The sequence below is a fragment of the Megascapheus bottae genome, chromosome 13 (genome assembly GCF_031878675.1).
Source record: "Megascapheus bottae isolate mThoBot1 chromosome 13, mThoBot2.hap1, whole genome shotgun sequence".
In the NCBI taxonomy this organism is placed as follows: domain Eukaryota; kingdom Metazoa; phylum Chordata; class Mammalia; order Rodentia; family Geomyidae; genus Megascapheus; species Megascapheus bottae.
In genome coordinates, this window is record NC_143521.1 from 37,441,742 (window position 1) to 37,459,133 (window position 17,392).

Sequence of the window (17,392 nt, forward strand, 5' to 3'; positions counted from 1 at the left end):
AATACCTTTGGAATAAGAATTTTCCAAGGTGGATAATTTCGAAGTACTCTTTCACCCCTTAGGTTTTGAACCCAGGACCTTAGCACATTAGATAAATATTATCCTACTTGAACTTATCCCCTGTCCATTTTAGTATGTATGTATGTATATATATGTGTATGCTTGTGTTTATTTATGAGGAAGGGGGGATTGAACTCAAGCCTCATGCATATTAGGCAAGGACTCTACTGCTTGAGCTATGCTTTGAGCTCCTCTCTTTTATGTGTTTTGATTACTAACTTTTTCTGGATTTGTGTGAAACTTGTAATCCAGTTGCTATCACCTCCAGAACAGCTGGGATTAAAAGTATGTGCTACCATGTCCTGCTCTAAAAGTCTTATTCCTATTCAGATACACAAATTCTGCTTGTGCCTTTTCCCCCTTATTCACTTGTGGATTCCTGCCCTGGAAGGCCTACCCTGAACCTTTTCTCATTTCCTGAATAACATGTTCTTGTAAGTGTTAGGTCCGCCTGGAAGAAATGACTTCTTCCTTTGGCTCTCTCCCCCTGCACCCTGGAAATTCCCACCCAGCACTTGTAAAACCTAGCAACTGGCATGTCTGGGGGCAGTGGGAGATCCCCCAGTCTGAGGTATTTCCTCATCCTCTGAGATCACATCCACTTCCACTGTGTTCACATCCCTCTCACTTCCCTCTGTAAGCTCTCTTGCTCCGCCCAACTCTATCTTGGGTGGCAGAAGTCTGCTTTCTCCTCACATAATAAACCCTCTTCTCCTGAACTGCAGACCTTATAATAAGACCTTTTGTTCACTTCAGGCTATGATTTTGTGTAGTAAATATATCCCAACTGATTTTTTTGTTTTATTTTTTTATTTTTTATTGTAATTGATAGAAGGGTTATATTATATTCGCCAGATAAAGTGCATTACTTAACAATCATTGCTACCCCTTCTCATGTTTTTGTCCTCACCAACTGATTTATTTTTAAATAATATTCATGTACCTATTTGCTTTTTTTTTGCCAATCCTGGGCTTGAGCTCAGGGCCTGAGCAATGTCCTTGGACTTTCTCAAGGCTAGAGCTCTACCACTTGAGCCTCAGCACCACTTCCGGCTTTTTTCTATGTATGTGGTACCAAGGAATCGAACCCGGGTCTTCCTGCATGCTAGGCAAGCACTTTAACCACTAGGCCAAACTCCTGGCCCCTGCTTTTTAGTTTACATTAGTTATATGGGATGGGATTTCACAATTACGTTTCTATACATGTATATTTCTATACATTTACAATATCTAACCTATTCCATTCCTCTGCGACTCTCCCAGCCTTCCCACCATCCCCTATTTCAGCAAATTTCACTGTTTTATCTTCACAAATGCCTGCAATCTATTTTGATCATTTTCCACCTCCTTCATCCTCTTTGTTAGACTTATCCCCTCCTGATAGTCACCCACCCCCACCAGAATATTTTTCCTTACTCTTCCTATATTTTATAGTTGACCAATGTTTATATGCTTGCTACAGCCAACATTTTGCTTTGAAATGTGTATACAATGTCAAAAATCTGACTGGGTTTCTTAAAGTACTTACTGCAAAAATTTAATATTAAATCTGTTTTCCTTGGAACACTGAGTAGAGTAGGTCTGCAGGCTGATAAGTTTCTTGCCATGGGGAATGCTGAGGGCAGTACCTTGCTGTTTAATAGATGCCCTTGTCTAGATCTAGACCCTGTGAGTGCACCCCGTGAACTTATTCTCCAGCAATAGAAATTTCCAAGCATTTATCCAGCCAGCTCCCCAACCCTGTGGCCCTAACTGCCTTCCCATATTTTTGCTTCTTTTGCTCACAGAGTAGTTCTTACTGTTTTTGTCATATTGAGGGTTTGCTTTCATGAAGAATTTCAGGAAACCAGTTTTATTTTGCTTTTCCTTCCTAAAAGGAAGAGAAAAATCTGATTTTATTTCATTGCCTTTATACTTGGAGGTCTAGTTCAAAAGGCAGCATTCCTCAGGGTAGCAATTTTGCTGTTAATTCCTCAGTGAGAAGAAGATAGTGTAGCAGAATGAAAATGAAGAAAATATGACCTTTCATTCAAGAATGTGTCAGACAGTGTCTGAACCCATTTGTACTTTATCATCATGTCATGGGGAAAAAAAGAGAATAGTCAGTTATTGAAGAGAAAAGAGCTTCCTGCCTTTATGGACAAGGGAGAGGTCTTGGTGAAGAGCAAAGGAGGAGAAAGCTGTGCTTCCTTCAGCCTAGAGGAGGGGCTCCTGCAGTGGTATTCCACCCTGTAACTGGGTTTGAGGACAGCCGGGTTTGACATGAAATTGAAGCCATCCTCACTTACCTAATTTTGTTTAGTGTTCTTAAAAATAAACATCACTGTATTCACCAAGGTTCTTTCAGGTTCCAGAAGAGAAAACAGAGACCAAAGTGACTTGAGCACTTTGATAAATAACCTCATTAGCCTGAGAAGTCCAACACTCTGCTGTTGAGGCCTGGCTTATTTCAGGGATTTCAGTCATGGTGTAAGCCCATGTTCTTACACTGCTGTCTTGATTCTGCATTCTTTTTCTTTGATTTTTGCAAGGCAGGTTGTCTCTTCATGGTGACCCCTTGAAGCTGTAGGCATAAACGTTCTGGTTCAAGAAAAAAAGGAAAAAGGGTATATCTCTTCTTATCATTGCAGGAGAAGACTGAGGCCTGGCTCTGTGTAGGTCACACATTTTTCTTCCTGAATTTCTATCCTGAATCACAGGAATTTACTATTCTGACTGGCTGTGCTTACAACCAGAACAGAAGCTTAGTGAAAGCAGATATTTTTACCTTGTCAGTTTTGTTCACCACTGTGTCTTTAGCACCCACAAGCAAATCTGGTACATGGTAGTGAAAAAAATATTTTGAATGAATGTGGGGGAAAGTTAGTTCCCCAAGAAATACTATGAAGTTGTTACCATAAAGGAATAGAATATATGCCAGTGATAGGTGGCTCTCCATCATGCATGCAGGATAGTGTGACAGTAGGAGTCATTAGTGGATGTGGGCCTGCCTCTGCAGTAGGAATCAGTCTGCTTGGTTTGACATTGGTTCTTCGGGAGTCATACTAGAATGATATGTAGATATGGCACAATTATAGGGAGCTCACCAACCTGGCAAAGCTAGGAGGACCACCTCAGAGTGAACACCAATCTCATAGTTACTGGCATTCGGCTTATTTGTTCCTCACCAATAGGAGGCACATGGAGATGTGGAGCCAGCCAGCTTTGTGGCTGGTTCAGGGAGTACCACTGCTTACCTGATCACCTAGTGCACTTAGGTTATTTAATGTGTGGTTCCCTTATAGTCATCTACTTCTTGAAGAATGTGCTAGAGAAGAGTGGCTAGGTATAATTTGCCCCCCCCTTTCTCCCTCTCCCTCTCCCCCTCTTCCTGCTGCTGCCTCAAGGTCTAGTCTCCAGAATGTCCTGGTGTCCTTTCTCTCCCATCTGTGCCGACTCTTACAACTTGATATAATCAGGTTCTTCAGATGGCAGTGGTCTGACCCTCTCTTCCCCTTAGGTACGTTTTGTCTTAAGTAACAAGACCACTTGCTCTTCTCATCTTTTACCCACCTCTCTGAATGATTTCTGTGACTAAAGTATGCAAGGGAAGCAGGAGCTGTCAAATGACAAGAATCTGTCCCATGTTTTGGGGCTCTTATAATATGCTAGCCTTTAAATTAAAAGTTTGATTCATCTCTAGTTCTAGAGATGTAACTATTACCACTCTTTATAGCAGAAATGGAGAGTTAAAGAATTTGGTCTTAATTCTTCAGCTTTTTCATTCCAAAGAAAATATCTAAATATTAGAGGGCTTTATTTAAATACAAATGCAACTTCCTCCCTCTTAAGGAAAACGTTTTTTTTGTTTTGTTTTTTTTTTTTCCATTCACAGGGCTGCAACTCAGGGCCTGAGCATGGGCCTTGGGCTTTCTCATGGCTAGTGCTCTACCATATGACCCACAGCACCACAACCAGCTTTTTCTATGTATGTGGTACCAAGGAACTGAACCCTAGTCTTTGTACATGCTAGGCAGGCACTGTTACTAGTAAGCCAAACTTCCAGCCCACATTAGGAGTTTTCATAATGAAACTCTCATAGCCCTCACAGATCATGCCATTGTCTCTGATACAATAACATTTTTATCACTCAAACCCAGGTAGGTGGTGGTTTACTTGAGGGCCTTGCAGACAGCTTCGTACTGTCACTGGATACTCAGAAGTGAGATCAACTCAGATTTTTCATTACATTCTTTGCTAAGCTCCCTAAAAGTATTTCTCATTTTAATCCTCACATTAAGCAGGTGCTGTTCTTGGGACCATTTTTTCAGAAAAAGAAACTGAGACCAGGTATTCATGACTCAGCTAGTGAATGGTCAAGATGGGTCTTTTACCTTTGTCTCTTCAACTCTAAGTCCTGGGCCTTTAACCCTCAGGCATCACCATGTACTTTGGGGACCTTGTCCCTTCAGCCTTGAGTTTTCCAGGACTTTTCTGTCACTGAGTTACCTCATGACCCTTGAGAACACATGACTTCTTATGTTGTATTCACTCCAAAGGCAACTATATACATGGGATTAGCCTAGCTTCCAGAAAATATCAGTATCTAAGACACACTCGTGTTCAATATGAAAACCAGCACCAACAGAGCTATCTAGTGGGTGTCCGATGGTCATAATCTAAGCTTCTCCACCGCACACTACAATGATTTCTAGTGAGTAGGATGGTTAATGGACACCAAAATGGCAATGAGATCCAAAAAGCTTATGAGAATGGAAAAAAATATTTTTAATTTTTTGCCAGTCCTGAAAACTGAACTCAGAGCCTGAGCACTGTCTTTGGGCTTTCCTCAAGGTTAGTGCTCTACCACTTGAGCCACAGCACCAGTTCTGACTTTTCTATGTATGTAGTACCGAAGAATCAAATCTGGATCTTTGTGCATGCTAGGCAAGCGTTCTACCATTAGACTAAACTCCCAGCCCTGGAAAAAAATATTTTTATATGTCACATCCAGTGTTGTCAAAACTACTGGGATAGTAAAATCACTTAGAAATGTTGATGATTTTCTTGAAAGTATTTATAGTTATAAGTAAATAGAAATTACTTCCAATAAGGCAGTTAGAATACCTAGCAGCACCTAACAATATAAAATAGCCTTGTAGAAATTCTTGCCTCACTTTTAAGTATTCATGAGTATAAAGATGCATATGTGTGTGTGTGTGTGTGTGTGTGCATCTGCATCTCTATGTCTATGTATCTGTGCAGTCAGTTTATGTCTCACAGAAACCTTTATGAGGACACACTATAGGATTGCTACTAATAAATGCAACTCTTGAGTGAAGTCTAATTATAAGTCTAATTATAAATTAAAAACTTCCCATAATATGGCAATTGAAGCCAAATCATCATAGAATCTATTTTAAGATGTTCAATTATTTAAAAATTAAGAAACACACTAAATATTAAATATATAAAATGAGACTCACCAACCAAATAGGAGGAGTGTTGTCAGCAGCTTTTACTAAGTAAAAGCTTTAAACTATTGGTTATTGGACTTTGGTTTACAAGCCTTCATTCTCTGTGGCCACATGGGCACGTTGCAGATGTGGATATTTTCTAGGATGAATGGATACTGCTTAGCTTTCTAGAAGAACAAGGATTTTAGAATGACCCAGTGATTTTTTTTTTCCCTAGAGATTCTTTCCAAAGTATTTTCTTCTGTGAAGATCTCTGCTTTGCCTGGAAGTAAAAGTGTTAGATGCCCAAATACAGTTCCAAGACGGTCAGGAGGTGTACTTACTTCCTAAGTTGCTGAAGTGCAGTTCACAGAAGTCTCTGTGGAGGGCAGAGGATTAGATAAGAAAAAGCGATTGCTCACAGACAGAAATCTGAAACCTTTGGCATTTTTGCAGATGAACTTTATTCCTCTAGCTCAAGAAACCCGTTTCTAGCAAGAGACAAAGGGGACAAATCACTGCTGGTGTGAACAATATTTGAAATTAATATAACTGTCAGATAGTTTCCTAGGAGTCTTGTAAGAGCACCTGGTGACTGCAAACAGCTGAGTCTGTATTTTAAATCAGTCAGTCTCCTCTGGTGACTGTAACACATCTGTAGTCAGGGCTCAATGTCGCATTATTAGTAATTGTTTTGCTTATGTGTGCTTTGAGAAGTGAAGACATTTCTTTGAATTTCTGTTGAGACTAAACAATAAACGCAAGTCAAAATATTCACAAAGACATTAGCAAACTCTAGTACAGCTTTGGTTGTCTAGGCACTCAGAACACAGTTTTTAAGCATAGTTGAGAAAAATAATCTTGGCTCTACAGAATCATTGAACAATGACCTTGCAACTTAATTAAGAAAGCTGAAGCCCCAGAGGAATTTTGAGCAGTTTTGTTGCTGTTATTGCCAAAAGGAACTATAGAATAAATTTTTGTAGAGGGGATGGTTTTCAAGGTTGTAAAACATGAAGAGAGCCAGAAAAAATGCATTTATATGAATTAAAATTTGAAGTAAGATCTAGGCCACCAAATGTTTTAGCTTTTGTATATAAAGCATGTTTTGGGTATTCACATTAAGTTCATTTGTTCCTGTTTGATATCTAAAAGAGATGAGAAAGAAATAGGAATCTGGGTCAGTTCTACAGGAATGTACCACACAACAGAAGCATTTATTCTTTGGATCCTCTCTGCAGAGGCATCTGCGCACCTGTTACGCTAAGTCCCTCATTCACAGCAGACCTCTAACCACCAGCTTTCTTTTTCTCCAGCTGACTCAGGGGGTGAGAACGTGGCAGTGTTTATGGCCAGCTGCGGAACCACAGAGGTTGCTACTCGGAACAGCCCAGCCACACCACCGAACACCCTTAATCTCCGTTCCTCCCACAATGAACTGTTGAATGCTGAGCTCAAACACTCAGACACCAAGAACAGCACACCCCCCAAATGTCGGAAAAAATATGCACTGACTAACATCCAGGCGGCCATGGGCCTCTCTGATCCCGCTGCACAGCCCCTGCTGGGAAGTGGCTCTGCCAACATCAAACTGGTGAAAAATGGGGAGAACCAGCTCCGAAAGGCTGCGGAACAGGGGCAACAGGACCCCAACAAAAACATCAGCCCCACTGCAGTCATCAACATAACTTCTGAGAAGTTGGAGGGGAAAGAGCCCCACCCGCCTGAGCCCTCCAGTTGTGAGATTTTGCCCTCCCAGCCCAGGAGAACAAAGAGCTTCCTCAACTACTATGCAGACCTGGAGACCTCAGCCAGAGAACTGGAGCAGAGCCTGAGTGGTCACCATGGAATGGGAGAGGAGAAAGGTCAGCCGGGCCAGTGCCAGGCTCCCACCGTCATTGGGAATGGTGACTTGCTGCTGCAGAAACCAAACAAACCCCAGTCCAGCCCAGAAGATGGCCAAGTAGCCACAGTCTCATCGAGCCCAGAGACCAAGAAGGATCACCCTAAAACAGGGGCCAAAACTGATTGTGCACTCCACCGGATCCAGAACCTGGCCCCGAGTGATGAAGAGTCCAGCTGGACAACCCTGTCCCAAGACAGTGCCTCCCCCAGCTCCCCGGATGAAACAGGTACCCACAGGTGGCATTTCCTGTCCTGTTTTCTACTGTTGACGGAGTTAATCTATAGTAACCAGAAATGTCTTGCTAGGCAGAGATGAAAAGGAGCCTCTTAGAATAAAATTGGGGGTACATCATATAGCATTGTCATTAGACTACTCAGCCAAACCTTAGGCTACATTTTAAGTCAGGCATAAGTTGTTCTTCTGGTTTTTGATTGTTTTTGTTTTGTTTTGTTTTTAGGGTGGGAACAGTTCTGAGGGTAATCCCAGGGCCTGGAATGTACAGAACAGGTGTTCTACCACTTGAGCACACCTCCAGCCCCTTTTCTTACATTGGGTATTTTCAAGATAGGGTTTCACTTTTTAATGCTCAGGCCAGCCTGGACTGTGATCCTCCTACTTGTGCTTCCTGTGTCACTGGGGATGACAGGCACACAACACTGCCCACAGCCATTGTGCTTCCCTCATAGCTGAGGTGACAGGAAGTGTGTCACCACACCTAACCATTTGTCAGATGGAGTCTGACAAAATTTTTATGCCCAAGCTGGCCTTAAATGGAAATCTACTGCCTCCCAATTAGCAAGGATTACAAGTTTGCATCACTACACCTGATAGCTAAACATTTTTCTTTTTCTTTTTTTTGGTCATTCATGGCTTAAACTCTGGGCTTGGGCTCTGTCCTGAGCTCTTCAGCTCAAGGCTAGCACTTTACCACTTTGAGCCACAGTACCACTTCCCATTTTTCATTCTTTTAAGAAATTATCCTTGATATTATGTACTGCCAATACTTATGTGAACTATTTCTGTACCAAATGGATACCAAGTTTTATTAAATAAAATAATAAAAGAAATATAGGTGTCAAGGACAAGATATAGCCTGCATAAGAGAACTATTTTTAAATTCTCAGAAGGACTTACTTATGCTGAAGCTAAAGAAAACCAAAATGGTGAAAACATTAGATCCTTAAAGACCTTTTTCTTTTTTTGGATGTGAGGGGGATGTCTGAGATCAGGACTCATAACAGGTAACCTGATGCTTTTGTTCTTTTGCTAGCATGCTACTAACTGAGCTACACCTCCAATCTCAAAGACTTTTCTTTGTCCTTTGTCCTTCACTGAGTACTATTTTAGCCTGTCCAAGTGATAATGGAAAGTCTAATGCGTTTAGAAATTTAGACTATTAATGAATCAGATTGAGATTTTTTTAAGTACCTTTTTCTCCATATTTGCAATTTTGTTTTTTTAATTTGGGGGGCTCATTAACTTTCAAGCTAACATAGAATTCCCTATTTAGAACAGGCTAGTTTCCAACCCTTAACCTTCCTGCCTGTCTCTCGGGTCATATCACTAAGCATTATTGTAACATTTTTGACAGAGGTATTACATAGTGACAGAAATGAAAATGATCTTAAAAGTCAGCTACTTCATATGTCTTTTTTTCTCATGGTCTCCACCCAACCAATCAGAAAATGGAAAGATCTATGTGGGAGGCTGGTGGCTCACACCTGTAATCCTAGCTATTCAGGAAGTTTAGATCTGAGGATCACATTTATTGAAGCCAGTCTGGGAAGAAAAGTCCATGAGACACATATCTTCAGTTAATCACTACCACCACAACCAACCACCACAAATGAAGATGCGATCTGATTCAAGTAGTAGAGTGCCAGGCGTGCGTTCTCTCCCTCTCTCCCCCCCCCTCTCTCTCACACACACACATACACACACACACACACACACGGAAAGATCTGGAGTACCTTGTTGTATAAGTATTAAATGTAAAAAACAGCATTCACAGAGGTAGCACAGGAGCTGCTCTATGTGAGTCTGGGGTTGCTTAATGGGAGACAGACGGTAGGGGAACAAATAGAAAACTAAGGAAAGAAATGATATTTTTCTAATCTATAATGCAAGTAAGTTACAAGGAATGAAGATAAAGAAAAGGGGACAATCAGTACATTAACTTGTTTTAAAAAGGAAATGCTGAAGTGCCAGTACTTTTGGTGGTAAATGTCATAAGTCTGTACAGCTGGATATGGCAATGAGATGGGATGAGAAGCACCCAGTGCATCTCAAATGCCTGGCCCTGAGTGTCACTGGAATCATAATTCTGTGTAATATTGCCAAGTCCATAACTCTCATTACTTTATACCTACTAGGGAAATGTACTCTCAGTTTGGTATATAGGGGTATTTTGGAGTAAATCCCCTTGTGACTAGCAAGGGATAATTATGTATACTAATATAAGTAATAGTGTATAGGGATTTTTTTTCTAAAGTAATTGGGTCATGGATTAAAAATAAACTCATTGGCTGCTGTTAAAACTAGGTTATGGGTACAGAGCATTTATTACATGTTTAAATTTTCCCATAATTAAAGATTCTTCTAGTTCGATTTTTTTAAAGGCTTTCATTTTCCTATTAAGAATACACTTTGTGGGAGCTGGGGATGTCACTCAATGGTAGGAGTTAGTTTAGCATGTAAGGGTTGCTGTCCTGTAAAGCAAAAAAAAAAAAAAGAAAGAAAGAAATTAACATATTTGTAGATAAGCCCTTGCTTCCTTCCTGGCTGCCAACTTCCTTTTAGCTGTGCAGGTCTCAAACCCACAATCCTCCTGTCTCACCCTCCCAAATATTGGGATTACAGTCATGTCCTTCTACCTGGCTCCATTTTTAAGTCATGAATTCTATGCCACCAGGCACAAGCTTCATGATTTAGTTAAGAGTTCTACCCATAGCCCTTTGCTCTACTCAGTATGAGCTGTGGAGAAGACCCAGTTGATGCTGAAAAATGAGTGTGTCACTCCACTCACTGTGGCTGGCTCCAGGACACCATATGGCTTTACTGTATGCCTTTGATTCCCTCCCAGGAAAGTCATTCCAGAGCCACTCTACTGGGCTACTTACACAAATCTGCTCCCTGAGCTGGCATCTCTATGCTGCACTTGGCACATGTTAATAACTGGATTAGATTCTGACATGTTAAGATGTGCTCTGTTTTTGCTCTCAAAGTCAGTTTTGAAGGCTTAAATTTAGAGACTGGATGACAGCATGATGGTGGCTCTATATTTGATTTACTAAAAAATATTAGCTGTTACTCAGATCACACTTTTCAAAAGCATGCTGGAAGCTCACCTTGTGCTTTCCTATGAAGCAATCCCTTTGAGATCTTGGTACATATTTCATTCAGTATGCTGGGATGTTGCAAAACAGGAGTCTTACCACTTTGGGCAGTTTTTTGGGATTCCTCAGTGCCAGTTATAAATCTCTGCTGAGATGAAACCTCTTCCCTTCAGACTCACACATCAGCCTTTCAGGATGAAAACACTATAGAAATTAGTGAATGATACCAATGAAGGGCTTTTCAGAATAAGCGTTTCTTATGATTTCATCTTTCAGGTAAAACATATTGTTATTGTCTGAAATGATCACAATTAGTATATGTAAAAATTGTATATGAAGTTGATGTTTACTATATGAATACTGTTATTAAAAAGGGGGAGGAAAGTATAACTTTTAAGATACCACTGAGCCATTTGGTAGTACATTTGCTTATTTGTTTTAAGTAAATGTGTATCATAGTGGTTTGTGTTTTATGATTGAATCATGACATAATTAGTTTTGCATTGTAGGTTGTACTTTGGGGAGCCTGAAAAAATAGAATAGACTCATTTGCTCCTTAAGGGCATTCTTTCTGAGATAGAGTGCTATTTATAAAATAAAAACATTGCCTATCCCAGAGACTACTTTCTATTTCCGTTTCTTTCTGAATTGGCCCCTCCAGCTTTCCAGCAGCTTTGTCTGATCAATCATGTGTACAGTATGTCACTATTCTCTCTCTCTCTCTCCTATGTAGTCAGTCCCTCCAGAAAACAAGGTTATTAGAAGAAAAGAATCAACAACTTTAGTTTTCGTTAGAGTTTAAGAAAGTGTGAGAGTGCCTTGACCCTGATTCTGAAACAAAGGAAATAGTATTTTCATGCTTGAAAATGAGAATTTTGAACCTAGTTGGGATTTGGTCAGAGGTATATTTCTCTCAGTGGCCCCAGGTAAAAACAGTGACTGTCAGACTTCGTTTAGACTATATATTCTCTATTGATTGCCTGATGCTTTATGCTTGCTTGGTAAAAACCTCCAAGGGATGCCTTTTTGAAACTCTGTCTACAGATGTCTATCAATCAATCTATGGATTTATCTAATCGAATCAAATCTACCTATTGATTGAACCCAGGGCCTTACACAGCTCTTTACAACTTAAGCTATGACTCCAGTCCTTAGCTCTAAGTTTACTTAAGACTTCTGAACCTCTAGGTTGGTTCATCTTCATCTTTGTATTGTCCATGCCTTGATGACCTTGGAAAATATTCCCAAAGCCCTGATGTGTTAAGCATTTGATGATATATCTTAATTAGTGTCTGGTTTTGATATTTTATCATTTAACTGATCATGTAGCTTCATAATAGGTAGAACTGAATAACCAGAGTGCTTGGGGAAAGTATACTGAAATATTAGGGCCTACTGGGTGTCAGGCCCTGTTCTTGGTACTTTGATACAGTTATATAGCTTTGCTGGCATAATATCCAAAGTTTTTTTCATTGTACCATGGTCTTGAGATTTAGGCAGGGGGCCCCAAAGCCAAAACACATCAAACTTCATTCCGTTCAACTGATTAAATGTGGTAGTTCACTTGAGAACCCAGGAAAAGGAAAGTTACTGTTATTACATCTTTCCATACTTGTAAGCAGTTCAGATCGAACTCAAATGCCATTTCCTCTGAAAAATTCTCTAGACTCTGGGAGCTTTGTAAGACTCTTTCTCTGTATCCAAACAAATGTTTCCAAATGTGTGATCATAGTCCTTTCAAAGATTTGCTGCTGTCCTCCTTAGAAATGTCTTACATGTGTATGTGACTCCCCTTCCCCATTCTCTTTCTCTTTCTCCCTCCCCTGCCCCCCCCCCCCCCGCTCTCTTTTTCCAGTCCTGGTGCCAGAACTCAGGGCCTGGGCCCTGTCCTTGGGCTTTCTCAAGGCTAGCACTCTACCACTGGAGCCACAGCCCCACTTCCAGCCCTTTCTGTGTATGTGCTACCAAGGAATCAAACCCAGAGCTTTGTGCATGCTACCACCAGACCATGCTCCCAGCCCCGTATGTCAGCCTCTCCTAAAACAGTATATAGTGCAAAGCAGGAGGCCCCTGAAAGTTAGACATTTGCTAAGTAGGTGGTTGGAGCTGGCTCATGATCATTGTGCATGGTCTCTGATGTTTGTACACCTATGGGAAGTTGAGAAAGTGAGCAGAGTCTCTAAAATGACTCTAGTGCACTTAGGATGATATTTATATTCTAGGTTTCAGGGCAGCATAAGGAATTGGAACCAGTAACTCATTCTGTTTCAAACATCCTCTGTATTTATGTAGCCCAAAGGCCCGTAAGTCAGAGGAGCTAGTATCCAGGAAGAGGGTTATTTTGTTTTTAGGTACATTTTGTTTCATTTTGCCTGGAACTGTATTACTTGATCTGTATTTACTGTAGAGTTTGAGTCCTTTGATGTCTTAAGTTGATGGGTTCCCAGTTTTGAGGCAAGAGAAGGACTCTTATGAGCTGAATTGTGGATGAGAGTAAGAACCAAGGCACCAACCTAATTATGTCAACACAACAGCAGCACTTGTTATTTCTGGCATCAGCCCCTTTAAAAGTGTCAGAGACTTGGATGGGTTTGTGTTTTTCACACTTTTAGAAACCTCTTGTAAATGTTCATTTTATATCGGATGGCTTTTAGTAGTTCAACATGAGTTATATTCCCTGTCTGCTTAAAAGTCCAGACTAGGGGCCAGGAGTCTGGCCTAGTGGTAGAGTGATTGCCTAGCATGCACAAAGGCCCGGGTTCGATTCCTCAGTACCACATACATAGAAAAAAGCCAGGAGTGGTGTTGTGGCTCAAGCGGTAGAGCTCTAACCTTGAGAAAGTCCAAGAACAGTGCTCAGGCCCTGAGCCCAAGCCCAGGACTGGCCAAAAAAAAAAAAAGAAGGCCAGACTATAAGACAGGTACTTTTAACTGGTTTGTCCTACTGTATTAATTTCAGTCTTTCAGGCACTTGGAGTGATTCATGAGTCTTCCGGTTGTGTCTTTGCAGCTGTGAGGTAACAGGAGGAACTTCAAGTAGGCAGATGTGAGGTTTTCAAAATAGTTGGGACATATTGTCCTGAGGCAGATCATGCATTTTCTGAATTAAATTGTATTGCCTCGTGAATAATGTGTATAAAAGTATTATATCCCATGGACTTAAATGATCTTGTTAAAGTATGTTGGTATTTCTGTGAGCAAAGAGATGCGCATGATGAGCTGGGTGTTGGCTTTTCAGGGTCCCTTCAGGTAGGTTGTGTGGAATATGTCTGCTGTCCTGTGTACTCACAGCCTGTTGGACTTGGCTGCCTTGCTCACTGTGCTCTCACCTTCTTTGCATAGGTCATGTTTTAGAAAATACTGAATTTGATGCCAATCTTTAGATGTTGAAAAATTGTACATAATAATATGGGTTTCTTAGCTGGGCGTGGTGGCTCATGCCTGTAATCCTAGCTACTCAGGAGGCTGAGGTCTGAGGATCTCAGTTCAAAGCCATCCTGGGCACTAACGTACGTGAGAGTCTTATCTCCAGTTAACCACCAGAAAACCGTAAGTGGGCACTGTGGTTCAAGGGGTAGGGCGGTAGCTTTAAGCTGAATTGCTCAAGGACAATGCCCAGGCCTAGAGTTCAAGTCCCACAACCAACAAAAAGAAAAAAATGGGCCTCTTGTTTCTTTTGTAATTCAGAAATGTCACAATCCTGAGTCACAATTCCAAGACTATCTTTTAGATGGGTCCTGACCTTTCTAGCTCAAGACATTGGGATGTATAGTCCCCTGCTACAACTGTTAATAGATTCAGTTGCCATATACACATAGAAGTCAGATGCTGAGCACTCCTGTTACAGCCACATGCAAATGTAATACCAAGTTGTAACATCCTTGAAGACAAGCTTCTTTTAAATCATAGTGGTCCGAGTCGTAAAGTGTGACATGAATTGTAAAGCAAAACACGCTTGAAATTTCCAAAGACATCTTCAGATGACTTCTGGGAGTTTGCCATCTGTTACTCTGGTTAGAGAGGGAAAACATTCCATTTTCAAAAGCTAGAGTATAGGTAGTTCATACATTTTATACCTTAAAGCTGACTCAGTTAATAAGCCTTGTTTGCTTTCATAAACATAGGCTAGTTGCCAAGTACCATTTATTTTTAATTTTTTTTAAGTTTTATTGTAAAAGTGCTATGCATAGAGGTTACTGTTATGTAAGTCAGGTAATGAGTAAATTTCCTTTTGAACAGTATTACCCCCTTTTCTTGTACACAGTGGTGCCACTGAACTGCTACATCTCTACCCTTAACTCTTAGAATTTATGTATTGTATTTTCCCGTTAGAACCATTGGGTTTAGAGCAGTGAATTACAGGGCTGGGAGTTTGGCCTACTTGGTAGAGTGCTTACCTAGCATGCATGAAGGCCCAGGTTCAATTCCTCGGTACCGCATACATAGAAAAAAAGCCAGAAGTGGTGCTGAGGCTCAAGCGGTAGAGCTCTAGCCTTTAGAAAGTCCAGGTATAGTGCTCAGGCCCTGATCTCAAGCCCAGAACTGGCAAAATAAATGAATGAATGAATGTGAATTACTAGCACATGTTTAGTTTTAGCTAGGAAAAAAAAATCAAGTTATTTGAGTATTTGGAAATCGTCTGTGGTTTCATTCTGTGTGAAATGGATAAAAAGTGAGGGAAGGTCGACCTAACCATTGGTGTCTGTACCTAAAATGAGAGACAATGCTTACCTGTGTAACCTTGTGTTTTTCTTGTTTAGCTTGCCATTGATTTATTCTTGAATATGGCTGAATTCAATCCTTCCAGGACTTCTTCCCTAGAATCCTTAGGGACACAGTTAGTTGGTAGCTTTTTCCCCCTCTGTCATATTTGCTGAACTCATGTACAACAAAGGAAGCTGATTGAGCCCATTTTGAAAATGAGGGAAAAAGCCAAGCACCAGTAGCTCACACCTATAATCCTAGTCCAGTTCAACAACTTGAAATCTGAGGATTGAGGTTCAGGGCCAGCTTGGGCAGACAAAACTTCAAGGCTTTTATCTCCAGTTAACTACCAAAGGCCCAAAGTAGAGGTATGACTCAAGATGTAGCGTACCAGTCATGAACAAAAAAAACTGTGAGGGTACAAGACACTAACTTTAAGCTAAAGAGTCTCAAAGAGTAGAGAGGGGAAGAGAAAAAAAAGAGGCTAAGAAATGTTTTAACTTTCCCACAGAACAACTAAGCAGCAGATCTAGAATTTGGAACCTGGGTATATTTGACTCTGTATGTCACATTTCTTCACTATTCCACTGGAATGTGGTCAGTTTTTTTTTTTTTAAGTCTGATAACTGATGATATTTAGTCTCCCATTGTGGTGTCCCACAGCATTCACTGCAAAAAACACATCCTCTGCCAGTAAAGCTTTGGTGATCCAGAGACTACCCTCAAGCTCAGTAGCAGACAGCATCATTTAAGAGATCTTAGAATAGTCTTATGATATATGCCCCTTTATCAGCATATAGTAGAGAATAGTCAACAAAATAAGTACATGGCTAAGTTTGAAAAATGGACACATTTGGGATGGAGAAGAAATGTCTTTTCCATTCTACTGAAGAGAAATCGAAAACCCTTGTGTTTTATTGATCTCTAGTAAGCTCATCTGTACATTGTTTTTAAGTGGTGGTAAGAGATCATGATTTTTGGAAGCATAGATTTTTAGATGCAGAGATTTGAAGTTTCGCTTCCAGGAAATGAAACCTTTCTGCTAAGAAGGTGTCCACTTCTGGAAGGAGGATGGTCCACTCCTATTGAGGTATATCCACAAGCAGTCAAGGGCTGTGTACATCCCTTCTGAGCTTGTGTGGGAGAAGGCAAGGTATTATGGCATGGCTGCCTCTCTTGAGAGTCAAGGCAAGTAATAATGATCACCTACTATTCTTGTACATCAGTAAATAAGACAGAAAAATGCATTGTATTAATTTTTTTCTATGTTCCACTGGAAAATCCATGTATTTCTCATTCACTGTTATGAATCTTTTAAAATCTAGGGACTTAAGGATTATAAATCGCAGAAGAAGACTCCTTATTTTATATCTGTTATGGCTCTTAATTATAAGTACATCATGCTAGCCTCTTACTGCATTGCAGAAGGGTGGGTTTTGGACATAAGTTTGAATTCACTTGAATTCAAATACAGTATATGGAAATACAGGCTCTGGGCAAAGTGCAGTGCATATAACACATCTTGATTGAAGTCTGGGTCTACACTTGTTCAGGTTGTATATGTGGCTAGAATATGGCTTTGAAGTTCTTGTGTCAGAATTAGCTTTGAACTATGCTAGGGGCCTAGTCAGTCATGCGGACTACTTTTTACCCAACAGAGAAACAATCTGGCCATGACTATTATTCAGTTCTCAAAATAATCCTGAATATAATTATTCATACCTGGACATGGATTTTATTTAACAGGCAGTGTTTGACTGTAAAATCTTCTTGTACTGTGGAAGAAGGCAATGGAATCTGACCTTTTGAAAGGTCTTTGATTTTATCTTTGCATTCTTAGTTGCCTTTTGATCTGTCTTAGAGAGGTGGTCAGCACATGCTTAGGATGGGTTGGTTCTCAGGGAGACGTTTGATAGTTGACAAACTGGGGCAGTTGAAAGTATCCTAGTCAC

At 40.5% G+C, this 17,392-nt stretch overlaps 1 protein-coding gene across 12 annotated transcripts in view; it reads left to right on the top strand.

The window, feature by feature from the left end:
• Positions 1-17,392, top strand: part of Apbb2 (amyloid beta precursor protein binding family B member 2) — a 268,672-nt gene that overhangs the window by 127,943 nt on the left and 123,337 nt on the right. For all 12 annotated transcript variants that reach the window (XM_090343669.1, XM_090343667.1, XM_090343668.1 and 9 more), the window contains one exon: positions 6,812-7,627. In XM_090343669.1, the coding sequence (XP_090199795.1) occupies positions 6,812-7,627 (816 nt within the window). The remainder of the gene's footprint in view (positions 1-6,811; positions 7,628-17,392) is intronic.